This window comes from Heterodontus francisci, chromosome 25 (genome assembly GCF_036365525.1).
Source record: "Heterodontus francisci isolate sHetFra1 chromosome 25, sHetFra1.hap1, whole genome shotgun sequence".
Lineage (NCBI taxonomy): Eukaryota > Metazoa > Chordata > Chondrichthyes > Heterodontiformes > Heterodontidae > Heterodontus > Heterodontus francisci.
Genome location: NC_090395.1, coordinates 39575875 through 39599700, shown reverse-complemented (window position 1 = coordinate 39599700; position 23826 = coordinate 39575875). Strand labels below are relative to the sequence as shown.

The following is a 23826-nucleotide window of genomic DNA, read 5'->3' as shown; positions in this document are numbered from 1 at the left end:
GCAGTGTTTCTGATCTTCTTAAATCTGGCAGCCAGGTATTTCAGCCTGTGCTCACCCTGTGGTTGATTCAGTGTCTTTGTTAAAATCTGAGAATATGTAAACATGACAAGGAGAGAAAACACAGGGCAAACAGTGGAAAAATAAAGACCTATAGAGGCTTTGCCAACAATGGTTCAAATCCTGAAAAAAACATTCTTTGCTAAGAGATCAGGTGACAGCTGGGGAATCTTGTTTGAATGTTTACCATTGCGTTGCACAATATTTTGATAGTTAATAACTCAATGGCAATGTATCAAAATCAACATTGATAATGATCTTGCACTTGATTATTTAGGCCAATTGCTTTGGATTAAGAAGTAAATAAGTTACATAGTATTTTTCTGTTCTCTTATAGCCCTTAACTGTTCTCTGCTTAAATTATTTGAGTTGTGGTTTTTATTACGCCAAATGTACTGGCTCCAAATCTGGAGAAAAGTCACTCGGAACTTGTTTATCTTGAAGGCATACACTATGGGGTTTACAGCAGAGTTTGCATGGGTTAGAAAGATGGCAATGTACATCACTATAATTGGTTTGTCGCATGAAGGACAAAACAATGTAATGCAGTTGATGATATGTAGAGGAAGCCAACATATTGCAAATAAGAGCAACACCAGAGCCAGTGACTTAGCAAGTTTCAATTCTTTCCCAAAGTACCTGCTTGGATCGGCATTGTTGATTGACACTGCCTTTTGGTTCAGATGCTTCCGAATAAGATTAAATATTTCCACATAAATCACAAAGATCAACACGAGAGGTGGCAACACCCATCCAAAAAAGTTGAAGTAGACCATGTAGTCCATGCTGATTACAGTCTCAAACTGGCACACGATGATATTGCGCACGTGACTTGAATTCATCCCATCTTGAGTCGCTTCAGTGTAATTATTCCATCCAAACATAGGAATCATGCCAACAATTATAGATATAATCCAGCACAGAATAACAGCAGTCCCAGCTCGCTTTTGTGTAACAGTACTCTTATAACTGTGGAAAGGAACCAAAAACACAAGGTTATATCATCAACTTCATATATAAGTTCACTGTAACAATTTTCTTTCCAAAATGATTTTACTATGATACTTAAGAAAGTACACAATGCTTGAGCAGCAACGTACAAGACCATGGACTGATAGGACATAAGTTAGCTTTCCATATTCCTAGCCATTTCTTTATGATGTGGTGCCAATTAGATGCAAATGCTTCCCCTCAGCAGGTGAGGAAAAATTGAAGGCCCATTCATCCTCGGCTCATGTTAAATATCTTCAAGGAACTCTCTGGCAAAGGGACAATTGAAGACAAAATAGCTTGAGAATAATTACAAGCATAAACCTTCATCTTAATGCAGAAATGACCAAAACTGTAATTACCTTCCTATAAACAGGAGATAGTTTTTAGCTTTTGAGTTTAAATCACTTGAAAATGGAGCCCGAAGCAACTCACAATCATGAAATAGAGCACCAGTCCAGCTGAGCTGATTGATAGAAAGTGATTAGTTTCAAATAGCAACTTGCCAAGATACTTATATCTTCACACAACAGAATCAAATAGTAGAGAAATTGTGATAGATTCAAAGATGTTGGGCTGGATTTTACAGCCCCCCAACATCGGGGGTCGTGGCAGGGGTGGCGGCCGGAAAATGCCTCTGGCAGAGGCCCGCCACGGGCCTCGATGCCGGGAAGGTTTGGCCCGATATTTCTGGCAGTGGCGAGGCCTTGTGGCGGCCGACCCGCCGCTTGGCAATGGGAGCTAAATCTACAAATGCAAAACAATTTAAACCGCTGCATTAATGAGCATCACGCTCCCACCATCCATGCTGCTCTGATATTAGTGCCAGTGGCCGGCACTCCCGCGCCTTCGGATCTCCGTCTGGAGATCTGATGTGGAACACTGGTGGGGAGGGGTGAGCAGGTAAGTATTTCAGTGAAGGAGGGGGAGTGGGGTCAAACTAATATGATTGGTGGAAGGGTTAAAGATAAAGGTTTCTGAACTTTGCGGGGGGAAGGTCAGGTGCACAAGATAAGTATTTGGGGGGAGAGGGCATGGAATGACTGTCTGGTTATTGGAAGGTGGCAGAGGGGCTAGAAACATTTATTTAATTTCTTTAATTAAATTTAAAATGCCGATATCTTTAAATATTTAAATGAAATGGAAGGGCTGGAAGCCTTTTAAAAATGGCGTTGGCGCCGATGCAATGGTACTGGACACCATTGCCGGGGATGGACTGCCCGCCCCCCTCCACGACATCAGGGTGGGGTTGGGGGAGGGGGCGTGGTCTGCCCTGGCCAGTTAAATGAGCCGCTGTGTTTAATATCGCGGCGGCTTCGTGATGAGCAGTCCGCATGGGCAGACCGCCATAGTTTACGTCCGCCGCCGAGATTATCGGTGGACATGTAAAATTCAGCCCATTGTATCTATGAGAAAGATGTATTTAAATAATAAACAATTAATGGATTGTTTAAGTTGAAAATGCTAAAATCAAAGTGATTCCTGATGACGCTGGCCGCCACTGACGTCATCAGGCTGCGCCGCGGTGCGCACATGCGCAGACGAGCTCTTGCTCTCTACGCATGCGCTGCGGTCCGGCTTGCCAGGACTGGTTAACGCATGCGCCAATGACGTCATCTGTGACGTGTGCATCTTCGGGATAGTTGAGAAATAGGGGAGAAAGCGGCTGGATGGGGGATCTGCAGCTGGAGGGAACGGCTGGATGGAGGGGGCCGGAAGTGAGAGGCCGTAGACAGCCGCGGGGAGCGAGCGGCCGAAGACCTTGGTGTTGTTGGGTGCGGGGACTGGCCGCTCTCTCCGGCCGCTCCGCTCCCGCCCCCTCCGCCCCGCTTATTTCCAGCTTCTCCACTCCCCCCCTCCCCAGCCCACTCCTCTCCCGCCAACCCCCCGCCCCCCCACCCGGCTCACTCGCTCGCTCTCTCACTCCAGCCATTATGTGCTGCCGTGTGTTTGTTAGGTTGCCTTCGTGTGATTATTTGAGCAGCGCCATCTTTAGACCTGGCAGCTGCCTGAAGTCGCAGACTGTGACGTTTTAGTGGCACATGCTGCATTTGCGCATGTGCCACAGCAGTGCCACCTAGCGGTAGCGTTGTCAGCAAATGCAGCCTACTAAAATACTGTCAATATTATGAACATTAACATCTCAGTTTAACAATATTTTATTTGCTTTGATGCTTTGCTGTTACAAGTTTCTGGAAGTGGAATACATAGTTGTGTAAGATTTCACAATAGTTTGGGGCTGAAAAATTGGGCTCTGTAGCACCATTGGTGCCAGCACCAAGTAAGGACGAAACTGCAAAAATGTTGGCCAGCATACATCCAGCCATTTCCAGCACGGTCTGTGTGCCGCGTCCTGACTGACAGGGCACTCGCGCCGGTGTGCCGTGCTTGCGCTGGAAGCATGCAGTGTGGGTGGATTGTGATGTCCAACAGCCTCTGACATTGATTTGGTACACGATCTGCCATTTTGGACTACGTATATCCGGTCACGTCCTCTCTTAATCACTCCCAGCTGAACATGCCAAACTGTTCCAGTACAGCTACAACACTGGTATCTACCCGGCAATGTAGAAAATAGCCCAGGTAAGCCCTGCCCATAGAAAGCAGCACAAATCCAACCCAGTCAATTACCGCCCTATCAAGTCTACTGTCGATCATCAGCAAAGTGATGGAAGGTGTCGTTGACAGGTGAAAGTTAAGGCCACAATCAGATCAGCCATAATCTTATATGTTTCAATAAGATCACCTCTCATTCTTCTAAACTCCAACGAGCATTGGCCCAACCTGCTCAGCCTTTCCTCATAAGACAACCTCGTCATCCCAGGAATCAGTCTAGTAACCTTCTCTGAACTGCTTCCAATGCAACTATATCCCTCCTTAGGTAAGGAGACCAAAACTGTACACAGTACTCTAGGTGTGGTCTCACCAGTGCCCTGTACAGTTGTAGTACAACTTCCCTACTTTTATACTCCATCCCACTTGCAATAAATGCCAACATTCCACAAAACCTCCTCACAACTTGCTTTCCTACCTATCTTTGTATTGACAGCACAGTGGCGCAGTGGTTAGCACTGCAGCCTCACAGCTCTAGCGACCCGGGTTCGATTCTGGGTACTGCCTGTGTGGAATTTGCAAGTTCTCCCTGTGACCGCGTGGGTTTTCGCTGGGTGCTCCGGTTTCCTCCCACAGCCAAAGACATGCAGGTTGATAGGTAAATTGGCCATTGTAAATTTCTCCTAGTGTAGGTAGGGAATATGGGATTACTGCAGCGTTAGTATAAATGGGTGGTTGTTGGTCAGCACAGACATGGTGGGCTGAAGGGCCTGTTTCAGTGCTGTATCTCTAAATATTAAAAAAATACACTTCATTCCTTTATCTAAGTCATTAATATAGACTGTAAATAGTTGAGGCCCCAGCTCTGATCCCTGTGACACTCTAATAGTTATGGTTTACCAACTTGAAAATTATCCATTTATCCTGACTCTCTGTTTCCTGTCAGTTAGCCAATCCTCTATCCATGCTAATATATCATCCCCAACACCATGAGCTCTTATCTTGTGTAGTAATCTTTTACGTGACACCTTAATGAATGCCTTTAGGAAATCCAAATACACTACATCTACTGTTTCCCTTTTATCCACCCTGCTTGTAACATCCTCAAAGAACTCTAATAAATTTGTCAAACATGATTTCCCTTGCATAAAACCATGTTGGCTCTGTCTGATTGCATTAAGATATTGTAAATGTCCTGCTACTAATTCCTTAATAATGGATTCTAGCATTTTTCCAATGACATATGCTAGGTTAACTGACCTATAGTTTCCTGCTTTCTGTCGTTCCCCAAACCACCAACCACCCCCCCCATCCCTCAAAACCCCTTTCTTGATCTGCGATTTTCCAATTCACTAGGACCTTTCCAAAAGCTAGGGAATTTTGGAAAATTACGACCAATGCATCCACTATCTCTGCAGCCACCGCTTTTGAAGACCCTAGGATGTAGGCCATCAGGTCCAGGGGACTTGGCACCCTTTAGTCACGTTAGCTTTCTTAGTACTTTTTCTCCAGTGATAGTGATTGTTTTTAGTTCCTCCCTCCCTTTTGCCTGTTGATTTTCTGCTATTCTTGAGATGCTTTTTGTGTCTTCTACTGTGAGAACAGATACAGAATATCATAGAACATAGAACATAGAACAGTACAGCACAGTACAGGCCCTTCGGCCCACGATGTTGTGCCGACCCTTTAACCTACTCTAAGATCAAACTACCTACATACCCTTCATTCTACTATCATCCATGTACCTATCCAAGAGTCGCTTAAATGTCCCTAATGTATCTGCTTCTACTACCACCGCTGGCAGCGCATTCCACGCACCCACCACTCTCTGTGTAAAGAACCTACCTCTGACATCTCCCTGAAACCTTCCTCCAATCACCTTAAAATTATGCCCCCTGGTGATAGCCCTTTCCACCCTGGTAAAAAGTCTCTGGCTATCCACTCTATCTATGCCTTTCATCATCTTGTACACCTCTATCAAGTCACCTCTCATCCTTTTTCGCTCCAATGAGAAAAGCCCTAGCTCCCTCAACCTTTCTTCATAAGACATGCCCTCCAGTCCAGGCAGCATCCTGGTAAATCTCCTCTGCACCCTCTCTAAAGCTTCCACATCCTTCCTATAATGAGGCGACCAGAACTGAACACAATATTCCAAGTGTGGTCTAACCAGGGTTTTACAGAGCTGCAGCATAACCTCGCAGCTCTTAAACTCAATCCCCCTGTTAATGAAAGCCAACACACCATACGCCTTCTTAACAACCCTATCAACTTGGGTGGTAACTTTGAGGGATCGATGGACGTGGACCCCAAGATCCCTCTGTTCCGCCACACTGCCGAGAATCCTGTCTTTAAGCCTGTATTCTGCATTCAAATTTGACCTTCCAAAATGAATCACTTCACACTTTTCCAGGTTGAACTCCATCTGCCACTTCTCAGCCCAGCTCTGCATCCTGTCAATGTCCCGTTGCAACCTACAACAGCCCTCCACACTATCCACAACTCCAGCAACCTTTGTGTCATCGGCAAACTTACTAACCCAGCCTTCCACTTCCTCATCCAAGTCATTTATAAAAATCACAAACAGCAGAGGTCCCAGAACAGATCCCTGTGGAACACCACTGGTCACTGAGCTCCAGGCTGAATGCTTTCCATCTACTACCACCCTCTGTCTTCTATAGGCCAGCCAATTCTGTATCCAGACAGTCAAACTTCCCTGTATCCCATGCCTCCTTACTTTCTGAATGAGCCTACCATGGGGAACCTTATCAAACGCCTTGCTAAAATCCATATACACCACATCCACTGCTCTTCCTTCATCAATGTGTTTTGTCACATCCTCAAAGAATTCAATAAGGCTTGTGAGGCATGACCTGCCCCTGACAAAGCCATGCTGACTATCTCTAATCAAACTATGCTTTTCCAAATAATCATAAATCCTGTCTCTCAGAATCCTCTCCAATAATTTTCCCACCACCGACGTAAGGCTGACTGGTCTGTAATTCCCAGGGTTATCCCTATTCCCTTTCTTGAACAAGGGAATAACATTTGCCACCCTCCAATCATCTGGTACGACTCCAGTGGACAGTGAGGACGCAAAGATCATCGCCAAAGGCGCGGCAATCTCTTCCCTCGCTTCCCGTAAAACCTTGGGTATATCCCGTCTGGCCCCGGGGATTTATCTATCCTCATGTCTTTCAAAATTTCCAGCACATCCTCCTTCTTAACATCAACCTGTTCGAGCATATCAGCCTGTTTCACGCTGTCCTCACAAACGTCCAGGTCCCTCTCACTAGTGAATACTGAAGCAAAGTATTCATTAAGGACCTCCCCTACCTCCTCCGACTCCAGGCACAAGTTCCCTCCACTATCCCTGATCGGCCCTACCCTCACTCTGGCCATCCTCTTGTTCCTCACATAAGTGTAGAACACCTTGGGATTTTCCTTAATCCTACCCGCCAAGACTTTTTCATGTCCCCTTCTAGCTCTCCTAAGTCCATTCTTCAGTTCCTTCCTGGCTACCTTGTAACCCTCTAGAGCCCTGTCTGATCCTTGCTTCCTCAACCTTAAGTAGTCTTCCTTCTTCCTCTTGACTAGCTGTTCAAAGTCTCTGCCATTTCCTTGTTCCCCATTATTAATTCCACAGTCTCATCCTCTTTGGAATTTCCTTCCCCAGAGAGAAGTGGCGGCTGGGTCATTGAATATATTCAAGGTTGAGTTGATTAGATTTTTGATCTACGAGGGAGTCAAGGGTTATGGGGGACAGGCAGAAAAGTGGAGTTAAGGCCACAATCAGATCTGCCATAATCTTATATATTTCAATAAGATCACCTCTCATATTTGTAGAAGCTTTTACTGTCTGTTTTTGTATTTTTATATTTCTTGCTAGTTTCTTGCTGGACAAAACAGACTGCTTGATTTTCACCCCATCCACCATCATAAATATTCACTCCCTCCACCACCAGCACACCGTAGCTGCAGTGTGTACCATCTACAAGATGCACTGCAGGAATTTGCCAAGGCTCCTTTGACAGCACCTTCCAAACCCACCACTCCTACCTCCTAGAAGAACAAGGGCAGCAGATGCATGGGAACACCACCACCTGCAAGTTCCTCTCCAAGTCACACACCATCTTGACGTGGAACTTTATCGCAGTTCCTTCACTGTCACTGGGTCAAAATCCTAGAACCCCCAATCTGACAGCACTGTGGGAGTGCCTACAACACAAGGCCGACAGCAGTTCAAAAAGTCAGCTCACCACCACCTTCTCCAGGGCAGTTAGGGATGGGCAATAAATGATGGCCTTGCCATCAACACCCACATTCCACAAAAGGAATATTAAAATAAAATTGCTGTCATGGAGTTGGCCGGCACTTCCACGCTGGAAAGGATGGGCTCCAAGCTCTGTGCAATGTCCTTTGTCAAGTTGGAGCCGGACTTCTCCATGTTTATTGACAGTGAGAAGAGGCTCTGTGGCAGGCCTGCCAATTCACCAAACATCTCAACGTTCATGTCCATCAGTGTTCTCCTGCATGCCACCCCACTGACTTCCTCATCTGAGTTCTCTGCAGCAGAACTCATGTGTGACCTCGCCTGTTAGGGAGCTGGCACATAAACTATCCTTTCCCCCAGCCTGGCTACAGATCATTCATGCATGGTGACTCACCACGTGCTGATCCTGACTCAACACTACGCTTTAAATTTGGCACAGTGCCAGTATCAGAGCTGACGGCTGTGATTGTCAGATCAAGTGACAGTGCTTATTTATCAGAGGTCTGGGGTAACTCTCACCCTGAATGTTAAGGCTGCACTGGCTCGCCATGTGGGTATCTGAAAGCAGAAATGCAGAATGGGAGGGTTGGGGTAAGGGAAGGTGGGTGGGATGGAAAGCAAGACGTCCATGATCACACATTCTGCAGCCTGAATTTCCATAGCAAGATAAGGGTGAGGTGAGATTTGAGAAGGTAAATAAGGCAGGAACATACCGTTATCATGAACGTTCTTGGCAACGCCGGATGCAACAGCCTTAGCTGCAGACAGCCCATGATGGAGAGCACCATCTCTTCCAGAGGGCTCAGGAGATGCAGACATGCTCGTGCCCCACCAGGACTCCCTGCGGTTGTGTGTTACCTTGTCCTGCAAGGGAGAGAGAAGAATGTCAGTGATTGTGTTGCAAGGTGTTTGCGTGATGTGCCTGCCACAGTTGAATAGCTGGAGGAATGTTGAAGCAGTGAGAGGTCAGTGTGAGGCTGGCAGCATTGCTAAGTGTGTGAGGGTGAGATGGAGTATCTGAATGTTAGGCATGAGTCCTGATTGCTAGAAATTTCTGATGGATGAGTGATGGGGATGTGGTGCATTGAACAGCATGAGAGATTGGTGCTGTGGTGGGTACAAGATGTCATTTGAACATGCATTCACTGACCTTGACCATCCGTGCGAGGTCATTGAACCTCGCGGCACTGCAGCCAGGTCCTCAGGCCCAGACTCTGGGCATTGACCTCTCTGGCTACCTGCTCCCATTTATTTCTCAGGGCCTTGAAGGCCTTCTGGCTCCCTGCAGAAACATGGTGCCTTTCCTCTTTTCTGCCTCCATCACTAAAGCCGCCAGCGTCACATCCAAAAACATGTATGGGATCCCTCACTCTCTTGCCTGTTGCTCCATTTGTTGTATTTTTCTTTCCAGTCGAGCCTTCTGGAGACGGTTGCAGCAGCTTCTCTTGCGTGAGTACAGCTCCCCTTTAGCTACTTTTAAGGGGGGCAGGTTACCTTTAAGCCAGGCAGGCACCTAGGTCCCCTGCTGAGTATGCAGCCAGATAGCAGTGCGTTTCATGCTGGGATGGACCCCGAAATCATTTCAATAAGCAGGCAGCATGAAGTTTGCCTGCTGCCTGCCTCAATGGGACCAGATGTGGGGTAATGTGCATTGTGATCTCTGCCCCCGACATCATGCTAATCCAATTTTCCCCCCTGGATATTTAGCTCAGGCGAGGTCATCCCGTAATAATAACATCAATTTGACTAGTAACTAGAGTCTCAAGAGTTCAATGCTGATCATCAATTCCGTGCAGCAGAAGCTGTGTTTCAGAAAACATTGTTCACTGAATCAGATAACATTGGCACTTGCGTTGGCTGAATTCCAAACACTGTACAACACAGAGCTGGGTACAAGTCACTTTATGGAATCTATTTGCCTTCAGCAGCTCAATCTAATTTACATCTTTACTTTAACATCCACCCATTTATCAGCCAGAACAGATGTTCAACAGTCTAGATTCCTCTGTGTTGCTGAGGTCCAAGTTATGCCAGTTTATGACAGCCAATAGGAAAGTAAAAATTTGTTTGGCCAAGGAACACCTGTGTCCACTGTCTTGGATACACGATACGCAGGTGGACACTGATGTTGTTTTATTTATTATTTCACAATTTCAATGAGGAGTGCAGGAGGGCAAGCCAGGAACAGCACCAGGCAGAGCTGAAAATGAGATGCCAACTTGGTGAAGCTATGATACAGAACTACATGCATACTAAACAGTGGAAGCAGCATGCGATAGACAGGATAAAGCAATCTCATGATCAACAGATCAGATCAAAGCTCTGCAGTCCTACCATACCCAGTCATGAATGGTGGTGGACAATTATACAACTAACCACAGGAGGAGGCTCCACAAACATTCCCTTCCTCAATGATGGCAGAGCCCAGCACGTTAATGCTAAAGACAAGGGTGAAGTATGTGCAACCAACTTCAGCCAGAAGTGCCAAATGCATGATTCATCTCAGCCTCCTCCCGAAGTCCCCAGCGCCATAGATGCCAGTCTTCAGACAATTAGATTCACTCCTCATGATATCAAGAAATGGCTGAAGGCACTGGGACACTGGATACAGCAAAGGCTATGGGCCCTGAAAACATCCTGGCTGTAATCCTGAAGACTGGTGTGCCAGACTAGCCATGTTCCTAGCTAAAATAAAAGCAAAATACTGCGGATGCTGGAAATCTGAAACAAAAACAAGAAATGCTGGATTCACTCAGCAGGTCTGGCAGCATCTGTGGAAAGAGAAGCAGAGTTAACGTTTCGGATCAGTGACCCTTCTTCGGAACAAGTTCCGAAGAAGGGTCACTGATCCGAAACGTTAACTCTGCTTCTCTTTCCACAGATGCTGCCAGACCTGCTGAGTGAATCCAGCATTTCTTGTTTTTGTTTCATGTTCCTAGCTAAGCTGTTCCAGTGTTACTTCAACACTGGCATCTACCTGACAATGTGGAATTTGCCCAGGCATGTCCTGTCCACAAAAAGCAGAACAAATCAAATCCAGTCAGTTACAGTCCTTCAGTCTACTGTTAATTATCAGCAAAGTGCTGGAAGGTGTCGTTGACAGTGCTATCAAATGGCACTCACTCAGCAATAACCTGCTCATCAATGCTCAGTTTAGATTCCACCAGGGCCCCTCAGCTCCTGACCTCATTAAAGCCTTGGTCCAAACATGGACAAAACAGCTGAATTCCAGAGGTGAAGTGGAAGTGACTGCCCTTGACATCAAGGCAACAATTGGCTGAGTGTAGCTTCAAGAAGCCCGAGCAAAATTAAGTCAATGGGAATCAGGCAGAAAACCATCCACTGGTTGGAGTCATACCCAACACAAAGGAAGATGGTTGTGGTTGTTGGAGGTCAATCATCTCACCCCTAGTACATCGCTGCAGGAGTTTCTCAGGGCAGTGTCCTAGGTGCAACCATCTTCATCAATGACCTTCCCTCCAACATAAGGTTAGAAGTGGGGATGTTCGCTGATGACTGCATAGTGTTCGGTACCATTCACAAATCCTCAAATACTGAAGCAGCCTGTGCTTGCATGCAGCAAGCCTTGTCAACATTCAGGCTTGGGCTGATAAGTGGCAAGTAACATTTGTGCCACACAAGTGTCAGGCAATGACCATCTCCAACAAGGGAGAATTTAACCATCTCCCCTTGATATTCAATGGTATTATGATTGCTGAATCCCCCACTATCAACATCCTGGAGGTTACCATTGACCAGAAACATAACTGGACCAGCAATATAAATACTGCTGCTACAAGAGCAGGTCAGAGGCTGGGAATTCTGCAATAAATAACTCACCTCCTGACTCCCCTATTCCAGTCCAGTATCTACAAGCCACAAGTCAGGGGTGTGATGGAATACTCTCCACTTGTCTGGATAAGTGCAAGTCCAACAACACTCAAGAAGCTTGACACCATCCAGGACAGCCTGTTTGATTGGCACCACATCCACCACATTAAACATTCACTCCTTTCACCACCGACGCAAAGTGGCAGCAGTGTGTATTATCTACAAGATGCACACCAGCAACTCACCAAGGCTCCTTTGACAGCACCTTCCAAACCTGCGACATCTTGACTTCAAGAGGAAGTTGGATGGTCACTTGAACTATGGGGATCGAACGGGAGAGTGGGACTGACAGGATAGTTCCGTGGAGAGCTGGCATGGGCTTGATGGGCCAAATGGCCTCCTTCTGTGGCATAAGTGATTCTATGACTCTATCTACCACCTAGAAGGACAAGGGCAGCAGACACTTGGCAACATGATCGCCTGCAAGTTCCCCTCCAAGTCACATACTATCCTGACTTGGAAATCTAATGCTGTTCCTTCACTGTCACTGGATCAAAATTCTGGAACTCCCTCCCTAACAACACTGTGGCTTTACCTACGCCACAGGGACAGTAGTGGTTGAAGAAGGCAGCTCACCACCTACTCAAGGGCAATTAAGTTTGGGCAATAAATGCTGGCCTTGCCAGTGACACTCACATGCTATGAAAGAATATAAAAATAATGTTATAAATGTACCAAATAAAGGCTGCAACTATCGTGATTGCAATTCTTACATGGAATGCAACTTAAATGTACATCATTAAAAATATCTTCATCCATTCGCATTTCTAATTTAAATGTGGTGACAAGCTCAAAGATTTGTGTTACATTTGCGGATTCGAAGTTGCTTACAAAGATGTCTCAATAGGGTCTGATGTCTGTAATCTATTCATGTCAGGATACCTGACAGAATGCAGTACTGGCATTTCTGCACAGACTTTGAATAGCAGGTATCCTTCCCAAAGCTGAGAAAAGTAAGCTGTACTGCTTGCTGTTATTACCATCAGCCAGCACTGGTCTTAAACACATAACTACAGATGTCATGTGACCTATGCCACAATAATGACACAATTTCAATCTTAATCGAAGTGCCTCATGACATTTAAAAAAAAAATTCAACAACTTTCTCTTCTCCCCATCTCTCCTGAAGACATTGGCTGCGAAATTCGATAAAGCCTGAAAACGGGTGCAGTGGTCGAAATGTGTGATTAACTGCTCCTTCCTATACAGGCAGCAGACAACTTTGTGCTGCCTGCTCATTCCCATGAATGCAGCATGCAGCCAGTGCTTAGCATGCCGCTGAGTAGCTGCACTCCTGAGCACTGGGTGCAAAATCATGAGAAGGTAGCACCACTTAAAGATAGGCTGCACTATTTAAAGCCAGACTATACCTCTTAAATTTTGACTGGAGCAGGTGCTGGAAGCAGCTGAGGAAGTTTGCCTGAACACGCAGAACACTGAAAGATAGAAAAATGGGGCAGAACATGCTCTAGGGTTCTCCAACACAGGACTACAGGCCTTGGTACAAGAAGTGGAGAGGAAGAGAGAGGTTCTCTATTCACAGGAACCAGGAGGTCCTCCAGACAGACACTGTGAAGGCAGTGGGAGCAGATAGCCATTGTGGTCAAAGCCACAGACTCGCCCCAAGGACCTGGATTGAGTACCACCAGAAGTTCAATGACCTCACACGAGTGGACAAGGTGAGTGAATGAATCTTCAAACGCTATATCCTTATGAACGAATCACAAGCCTCACAAACTGCTCAATTAACAGCCCTCACTTCACTCACCTACCAACAATCGCTATCAGCCACAGCTCAAACCTCACAATTATAGCTTCACCTCACCCTCACAAACTTAGTACTGCTGCAAGCCTCACACCCACATCTCACAACTGGCACACATTGCCAGCTGTTCAACTATAAAGCCACATCACCCAAACACATTGCACTTCGCTCGCTGACACACTTCCTTCTCTCTAGCAGGACACTTCCTCCTCATCCCACATTCTTTTCTCATACACAAGCTGCAGATGGTCTAAACATTTGCCTCTTGCTTTAATCCCCTCCTCTCACTGCAACCTGATCCATGTACCTTTCGCTGTTCAGATACCCAAGAACTACAACCTGGCCAGGCAGTGGTGCAGGAGCAAGAAGAGGAAAAGGGAGAAGAGGCTGTCGAAGAAGAAACACCATCACTTGCTTTCAAATTTACAGCCACCAGCTCAGATACTGACACTGCACGTACTTTAGACGGGAGCTTAGAGGCAGGATCTGCACATGGTGAGACACCAGGCACATGTGGCCTGCAACCAGGTCAGGGGAAAGGGTACCACAAGTGCCAGCCAGCCAGAGAGTGAGGTCCCACATGAGTTCTACTACATGCCTTAGATGGGGACTTTGATGGGTTGGCCAATAGGAAAGAGTTGGTGGGAATACACAATGAAATGATTGATGCATTGGCAGGACTGCCAGAAAGCCTGCGGTAACTGTCAAGGAGCCTTGAGGAGTCCGGCTCCAACTTGGCACATCGCTTTGCTTGGAGCCCATTGTTTCCAACGTGGAAGTGGTGGCCAACTCCATTAGCACGCTGGCAGACTCAAACATGATGCAGCGTCTGATGGCCGATGTCTCAGCTTCCATGGCAGCACAGGTCTGGCTGCTGCAGTGGAAGCTCAGACTGAAGTCAGTCAGCTTAGTCTGCTGCCATGATAGCTGTGGATGCCAGTGTGCAAAGGGCTTGCAGGATGTCACAGCAGACCAGCAATCTCTGCCGCAACACATTGCTAGGAATGTTGAGCCCCTGGCCTGCAGAAATGGCAGTGGCTCCACTGTGTGCAAATCTGCTGTACTCTCTCAGGACACAGTAATCACCCTCCCACCACTGCGACTCTTCCAGTTCCCTTGCTGTTGTCTGCCAGCCAGCCAGCCAGCTCAGACTACTGCCCTTCATGTCAAGGTGATGCTGTCCAAAACCGGGACTTCTAGGGCCAGAGCTGCACGAGGTCACCAAACAAGATCATGTAGAGCCTTCCCCACTAAAAGTCAGCAGCTTTCCACCAGCCATGCTGCAGTCACTGGAGTAGAACTGCTTAGGCACATAGAAGACAACAAGCATAAGGGCAATTAGTTGACTTTTGTATGGAAATGGGATGATTTGATTGATAAAGTTGGTTTGGAATGTATGTTTTCTAGTGGCTTTTATTTCAGCATTGTGGTGAAGAGGACACTTTAATAGTGTGTAACAGAGGGACTGTCATTGAATGGGGAATTGGGATTGGTTCATTGGTACCGCAGTTGGATGAGCCCATCATGGACTGCCCGGCTGGCAAGTGAATGTGTTGGTTGCCTTCTCCCTTCCTCTTCTTCCTACCTCCTGTTGCTCCTCCTCATCCTCCTCAGCTGTTCACCATAAACCTGGTGACAAGGGCTCTGTCCTCATGATAGCAATGTTGTGCAGCATGCAGCAGGCCATGATGTGTCTTGACACATGCTCTGTCGACTACTGCAGGGCTCCTCCAGAGAAGACCAGGCAGAATAAGCTTTGCTTAGGCCCCCGCAGTGGTCTGCTCAATGACATTTCATGTGGTGGTATGGCTCTTGTTACATGCATGCTGCCTACCTGTGTGTAGGTTGCGCACTGGAGTTATAATCCAAATGGTCAGCGGATACCCCTTGTCACCCCAGATCCATCCTTTGGTCTCTCGTGGTGGCCCAAATGCTGAAACTGCAGTGGACTTTCACAGAATGATGGCATCAAGGCAAACGTTGGCTCTAATTTTTCTTTGTTGTGTGCAGACTATTGATTTAAGTGCATGGGCCCTTTAAATTCTTTTGCGTATGCACAGTAACTTAAAGGGGCCAACTTGTGCTCGACCTGGGTGGGAACTTCTGGGTTGCTGCATCATGGCCATGTGGCAGCACAACATAGAGGAAACAACGCTCATGACTGCTGCCAGGATACCAGGCATTGACCTGCATGATGCACTGTGAATGGTTACATACCAGCTGGACATTGAGGCGTAGAAGCTTTAGCGGTTGTGGTGCATCTCTGAATGTACATACAGTGCCCGCAAAAGCGGCATGTGTGCAGTCAATGGCACCCTACACCACGGGGAAGCCCGCTATCCTGGAAAAGCTGCATGCTCGCTCCACCTGCTTCTCTCTGGAAAGAGAAAATGCAATGTATTCCCATCGTTTTACATACAGTGCATCAGTCACCTTCCTTATACAATAGTGGATGGTGAGCTACAAGGCGACCCCTTCTCCAGCCCGGAAGGAGCCCCACCTGAAGAAATTCATAGCTACGGCCTCCTTCACAGCCATTGTCAGTACCATCCTTACCCTGCTCTGAGGTTGCAGTTCCGGCTACAAGGGGTGACAGATTTCTGTGAGCACCACCTGAGTGAACCAGAGGTGTCTAACGCACTGTTCTTCATTGAGGTTATGATGGGAGATTTGATTCCTGAAGATCCTGGGTGGATAAGGCCTCCTGCTGACAGCCCTTCTTTCCCTCCTCCTCCTCCCTCTTTGAGCAGCTTGTCCTCCTCTGTGTTGCCTCTGTGCATTCTCCCTGTGCCAAGGGGCACAGAAACTACAGCTTCTAATGGCCAGGAACATATGGTCTGAGCATAACCCTTGAAGACAGAACCAAGACCTTCACCACATGCCATACCATTCCATGTAGACTTCACCAACTTTAAGTAGCAGTACAAACCACCAAACACTTCAACTAACTCAGCAGCAGCTAGTAGAGATCAATCAGCAACTAAATTGAGAGTGGTTGATGATCCCTTTAAGTAGTGCTGGTAGGAGGCCTTTCCAGCTTTTGATCACATGTTCAGCTGTGCGAGGTTAAGAGATGTTAGCTGGAGCGTTGAGGTCGAAAATGGCACCACTAGAGTCAAATCAGCATTGCACGCTGACTGGCGTTATGATCTACCTACTCTGCATTTGCCTATTTCTGGCACAAGCTTCTACAACACTGCCAACCTACTTAATATAGCGTCCAGTGAGGCCTGCACCAGAAGCAGGACCTGCAGAGCTGAATTTTGCAGTCAATATTGTATTTTTAAATAATAGATGGATTAAATGTTTGAAATGAAGAAACTCTGTAAAAAAAGGATGCTGTGCTTGTCTACAAAATGTAATTTTACATATTTACATCTGATAGAATAAATGCAAAACTATTGGGAGATTTTGACTACCATGCCTGTTAAAAATGGCACTATCCTCGATGGAAGAAATAGAAATGGTTGTAATGGCCACATCATTTTTATTGTAACATCTCACACAGATAACTGAAATATATTCTCATGATGTAATGCTGCATCTTGACATAAACTGCATTATCATATCAAAAAAAAGCTTAAAATCTCTGCCTAAATTATGAACAAACTCTTGTGTGGAGGAGATAGCTGTTTCAATAAGTATAGGAGCATTTTAAAAATCTGTGTTAAGGGAGAAAACGTATCTGAGCCACATCACTATACAAGTGGAACCGACAGCAAGAGTGACCCTAACACTGCAGTTCCACTCACTCTAGCTGTCTCCCTCAGGATCTCTACAATTCAATACAGGCTGTGACTAGTGGGATACCGTAGGGATCAGTACCTGGGCCCCAGCTGTTCACAATAGATATCAATGATTTGGATGTGGGGACCAAATGTAATATTTCCAAGTTCACGGATGACACAAAACTAGGTGGGAATGTGTGTGGAAGATGCAAAGCGGCTTCAAGGGGATTTAGAAAGACTTAGTGAGTGGGGAAGAACGTGGAAGATGGAATTATTGTGGAAAAATGTGAGGTTATCCACTCTGGTAGGAGGAATAGATGTGCAGAGTATTTATTAAATGGTAAGATATTAGAAAGTGTAGATGCACAAAGGGACCTGGATGTCCTTGTCAATAAGTCACTGAAAGCTAACATGCAGGTGCAGCAAGTAATTAAGAAGGCTAATGGTATGTTAGCCTTTATTGCAAGAGGATTTGAGTACAGGAGCAGCGAAGTCTTACTTCAATTGTATAGAACCTTGGTTAGACTGCACCTGGAATAATGTGTGCAGTTTTGGCCCCCTTACCTTAGGAAGGATATTATTGCCATAGAGGGAAGGTTCACCAGACTTGTTCCTGGGATGGTGGGACTGTCCTACGAAGAGAGATTGGGGAAACTGGGCCTGTATTCTCTAGAGTTTCAAAGAATGAGAGGTGATCTCATTGAAACCTACAAAATACTTAAAGGGATAGAAAGGGTAGATGCAGGTAAGATGTTTCCCCTGTTTGGGGAGTCTAGAACCAGGGGACACAATTTCAGAACAAGGAGGAAGCCACTTAGGACAGAGACGAGGAGAAATTTCTTTACTCAGAGGCTTGTAAATCTTTGGAATTCTCTACCCCAGAGGGCTGTGGAAGCTCAGTTATTGAATATGTTTAAAGCAGAGGTTGACAGATTTCTAAATACATGATATAAGGGGATGTGAGGATAGTGTGGAAAAAAGGCATTGAAGTGAATGATCAGCCATGATCGTATTGAATGGCGGAGCAGGCTCAGTGGGCTGAATGGCCTACTCCTGCTCCTATGTTTCTATGTTACCATGTTCCTAATTCTGGACAGCTACAATCTATGGTTCCCTAGTCTCCCTTGTATATCTGAGCACCAATAACCATTAATTTGATGCACAATCGTGCCAACACAGGCATGCAAACATTAGCGCTATCATTGGTGTTAATTTAACGTTACATCAGTAGCTAATATTGCTGCAAGGTGATTTGGTGAAGAACATGAAACTTTAATAAATAATTTAAGTTTGAAAGAAATTGGAACATTTTGTAAAACCAGCACTTATGTCAATTCCTTATTCATTGCAGAAGCAATTCAAGCCAGTTACAAACACAGATATAGACAGCAAAAAAAGCAGGGCCAGACTCACTCAGAAAATAAATCTCATGTTAATTCCCATGAATTTCTAACAATTTGTGTATTGAGTATTTTGATCCATGTACGCTACAAGTGCATACAGGCCATAGTGGAAGTGTTAGTGTATTCCACAAATGTTCAAAGGTCAACCTGACTACAAAGACCATGGTGAATTACTGGCTCTTGGGTTCCGTTAACAAGTCCCAAGTTGAGGATTTAAAGCAATCAATAGCTTCCTGCTGCATACTCTTGTACTGGGAAAGTATTGAGAAATTGAGAAGCTGTCTGCAGTTTATGATGGAGTATTGCTTTTTGCAGTGTTGTAGTTCTCGTCAAGTGAATTAATCAGATTTATAAAGTTTCCATGGCAAGTTTTTCAGTAGGCTTTGGACCTGCGCATTTAAGTAATTTCAATGGGTCCACTATTGTTGCTTATTTTCGCTGCGAAATTTGATAAGGCCCAAAAATGGACAAGGGAATCACGATGTGCAATTAACTCGCATCTTTTGCTTCTGATGCAGGCAGTGTGTAAATATCTTGTTGCCTGCTCATTGACATGATTGTCGCATGCAACCAGTGCTAATTGCGCTGTTGAGCAGCTGCATGACTGAGGAGCACTTGCAAAATCAGGAGAGGCTAGCACAATTTCAAGCTAGACTGCGCTACTTAAAGGGGAGGTGCATGTTGACTGGAGCAGCTGCTAGAAATTGTGGGGAAGAGAGACTGACCTACAAGAAGAATGACGGTGCACAGCAAGGGAGGATGTGTGCTCCAAGGTTTTCCAATACAGCACCACATGCCTTGGTATAGGAGGTGGACAGAAGAAGAGACGTGCTTTATCCACAGGGGTCCAGGAGGCTCTCCAGACACACACTGCCTGGGCAGTGGGAGCAGATAGCCAGCAGTCTAGCCACAAAGATTTGGATGCAGTTCCACGAGAAGTTCAATGACAACACTTGTGTGGTCAAGGTCAGTGAATGCATCTTCAAGTGCTATATCCCATCAAATGCACCACCAGCCTCAAACTCTGCTCAATGCACTCACCTACCAACAATCTCCAACTATCGTGTCTCATGTTTCACAATTATAACTTCATCTCACCCTCACACTTAGCACTGTCACAAGCCCTACACGCACGTCTTGCACACAGTGCCAACTATTTAACTGTGACAGAGGGAAGGTAAGGCGTGGGACTGTTGGTGGAATGGGGAAATGGGGTTTCGTTCACTGGTACTGCAGTTGGATAGACCAATCATGAACATCCCGATCAGAAAGGGAATGTGTTGGTTGCCTCCTCCCTTTCCCTTCCTCTTCCTTTATTTCCTCCTGCACCTGAGCTTCTTGCCATATACCTCACAGAATCACAGAATTGTTACAGTGCAGGAGGAGGCCATTCAGCCCATTGTATCCACACTGGCTCTCCGAAAGGGAAATTTAGTCAGTTCCATGCCTTCTCCCCGTAATCCTGCACATTCTTTCTTTTCATATAGCTGTCTAATTCCCTTTTGAATGCTTCATTTGAACCTGCCTCCACCACACTCTCAGGCAGTGAATTCCAGAACTTAACCACTTGCTGCATGAAAAAGTTTTTCCTCATGTTACTTTTGCTTCTCTTACCAAAACTTTAAATCTGTGCCCTCTCATTCTCGATCCTTTCACAGTGGGAATGGTTTCTCTCTACCTACTCTGTCCAGACCTCTCATGATTTTGACTACCTCTATCAAATCACCTCCCAGCCTTCTCTTCTCCCAGGAAAACAGCCCTAACTTCTCTAATCTATCTTCATAGTTGAAGTTCCTCACCCCTGGAACTATTCTCGTGAATCTTTTCTGTACTCTCCAATGCCCTCACGTCTTTCCTAAAGTGCAGTGCCCAGAACTGGACACATTGCTCCAACTGAGGCTGAACAAGTGTCTTATACAATTTTAACATAACCTATTAATAAAGCCCAGGACACTGTATGCTTTATTGACCACTCTCTCAACCTGCCCTGCCACCTTCAATGACTTACACAGGTATACACCCAGGTCCCTCTGCTCCTGCACCCACTTTAGAATTGTATCCTTTATTTTATATTGTTTCTCCATTAGAACATTACAGCGCAGTACAGGCCCTTCGGCCCTCGATGTTGCGCCGACCTGTGAAACCATCTGACCTACACTATTCCATTTTCATCCATATGTCTATCCAATGACCACTTAAATGCCCTTAAAGTTGGCGAATCTACTACTGCTGCAGGCAGTAGTACCTCTCACATCTGTCCTATATCTATCACCCCTCAACTTGAAGCTATGTCCCCTCGTGTTTGCCATCACCATCCGAGGAAAAAGACGCTCACTATCCACCCTATCTAACCCTCTGATTATCTTATATGTCTCTATTAAGTCACCTCTCCTCCTCCTTCTCACCAACAAAAACAACCTCAAGTCCCTCAGCCTTTCCTCGTAAGACCTTCCCTCCATACCAGGCAACATCCTAGTAAATCTCCTCTGCACCCTTTCCATAGCTTCCACATCCTTCCTATAATGCGGTGACCAGAACTGCACGCAATACTCCAGGTGCGGTCTCATGTTCTTCCTACCAAAATCACTTCACATTTCTCTGTATTGAGAAGCATTGAACTTCATTTACCCATTCCACCAACTTGTCTAAGTCCTTTTGAAGTTCTACACTATCTTTGTGACAGTTCACAATGCTTCCAAGTTTCGTATCATCTGCAAATTTTGAAATTGTGCCCTGTACACCAAGGTCTAGGTCATTAATATGTATCTGGTGGCAAGGGCAGTGTCCTCATGATGGCAAGATAGTGCAGCATGCAGAAGACCATGATAAATCTCGACACATCCTTTGTTGAATATTGCAGTAGCCCTCCAGAACGGTCCAGGTGGTGGAAACTTTGCTTATCCCAATGGTCTGTTCAATCACATTTCATGTGGCAGCACAGCTTTCGTTGTATGCATGCTGCACCAAAGTCATGAGTCATGTGGTCAATGGATAGCTTTTGACAGCCAGTTATTTCTCATGGTGGCATAAATGGGGCTAGTACAGCAGACTGTTGCAGAATGAAGGCATCAGGATACTGGGCATTGACTTACAGAATTTGCTGTGCATGGTTGCACACTAGCTGGACGTTGAGGCAATCCCTTCCAACTGGGGTACATCTCAGCATGTTAACGTATGGAGCAATAGCTATGATCAGAGTCACTTATTTCAATTATGAAAATGCTATGCTTCCTCATATCAGTGAGCCATCTTACTTGCCATTTTGGACCTCAAAGGGCTTGCTAATGACCGCTCTTAATTAATCCCAGTTGAATATGCATTCAGCCGCATGAGGGCCCCCCTCCCACCAATAGTGCTATTTAAAATGATCACCATTCAACTGTCAGGTGAGGTGATTTTGACTTTCTTTTGCTGCTACAGAGTTAGTGGAAGTACTGCTATTGGAGGAGCTAACAGAAGGTTTGGGATTCACAAAGGAGTGGTGATGGACTCTGACAAGGAGGTCAGAGAAGTTGGAAGGCCTGTCAGGAGAAAGCATCTTTCTTCGATGGGGTCTATAGTTGCAGTTCCTCTTGGGCTGCAGCATGATTTGGAGATGGAGCACAGGCAGTAGCGAGGAGAATCAATGCGCAGAGAGAAGAGGATGAGGAGGGCTCATAATAGAAGGTCCTATCCAGCAAGGATCTTTAGGGAGCACTCCTCCTACTGCCACCTCAGCCAGGAGCAGTGTCTGAAGCATCTATGTTTCACCAGAGGTTGAGATAGAACTGTGCCACCTCCTGTAACTGGACCTGCAACTACACAGCAGAGTGAGGATTGCACTGCCAGTGCCCATTAAGATTGCCAGGGCCCTACGTTCCTACACCAGTGAATCCTTTCAAGTGGGAGTAGGAGAGATTTCTAACATTTCACAATTTGCCATCCATTGCTGCATTAAGGAAGTGACAGAGACCCTGTAGTGAAGGAGCGGACTTCATCATTTTCTCCCTTACTAGAAAGAAGCAGGAAGAGCGAACGTGTGGCTTTGTCAAGCTAGTGGGATCCTCAGTGGTGCCACTGACTGCACGCACATGGCTCTGCAGGGCCCACATATCAGACAGGAGATGTACTATAACCGCAAGGGCTACCACTCCATGAACCTGCAGTTGGTGTGTGACCATGCGCAAAGATCTAGCCATACCTGCCATCTTTGAGCCACTGCAAAGAACCAGATGCTGGCTGCTTGGTGCAAGGTGTGGTCCATCACTCCCCTCCACCACCCAACCATGCTTGGACAGCGTGCCTACATTGCTGTGACCAGGAATGTTGTGCAGAAAATCATCAGTGTCCTAAAGCAATGGTTCTGTTCCCTGAATCACCAGGGGCAGCCCTCTGGTACATGCCAGAGCGTGTCTCCAAGTTAGTCTGCTGCATCCTCCACAATCTCTCATGAAGCACAGCCCTTGTTACCAAGCCTCTGGAGGCCACCACAGGAGCAGGAGGAGGAGGAAGAGTAGGAGGAAGAGGAGTATGAGGAGGAAGAGGAGGAGAAAGAGGAAGGAAGGAGGTATCTGGGACCTTTTCTCCAGATCGATTGTCCATGAATGGATACTCAGACTCAGGTTCTGCTGAGATCTCATTTCACATCACAGTTGCTCCATTATTCCCCACCTTTCAATCCATCTGCTACATACTATCACAACATCCTCTTAGTCAAAATCTTGAAATAAAAGCCATCAACAAAAAAAATCATTCCATAACAACTTTATCCAACAACACTTCCAATAATACATAGAGAACTGAACGAGTCACCCTTGTACATTCCTATAGAGCCTGTCTTGCAGGTGACTAGGCCTGGCCTAGTGCTCCTACGCAGTGTTACCTCAGCATGGCTGGTGGAAGGCTGCTGACTTTCAGTGTAGGAGACTGCAGATGGCTTTGCAGGATGACCTCCAGCAGTTCTAGGCCGTGAAGAACTTGGGAGCCCTCTCTCTGCTCTGCTGCTCCTTTACCATCCTATTTCATCCACCACAGCCTTCCTGACACTGTTTCAGCAGCTGCTGTAGCCTGAGTGCACTTCCCCTTTAAGAGAGGCAGGCTGCCTTTAAAAAGTGCAGGCAAGCTGTATGTCAAGCTAGCCAAAAATGCTGCTGACAATGCAATCAGTCAGCAGTGCATTTCATGTTGGGT

The 23826-nt window shown here is 46.1% G+C and overlaps 1 protein-coding gene across 1 annotated transcript in view; it reads right to left on the bottom strand.

Moving 5' to 3' along the window:
• Nucleotides 1-332: 332 nt before the first annotated feature.
• LOC137384084 (adenosine receptor A1-like) overlaps nucleotides 333-23826 on the bottom strand; it is a 104646-nt gene continuing 81152 nt past the window's right edge. The window contains exon 2 of the mRNA XM_068057674.1: nucleotides 333-1026. Within this exon, the coding sequence (XP_067913775.1) occupies nucleotides 366-1026 (661 nt within the window). The 3' untranslated portion in view covers nucleotides 333-365. The remainder of the gene's footprint in view (nucleotides 1027-23826) is intronic.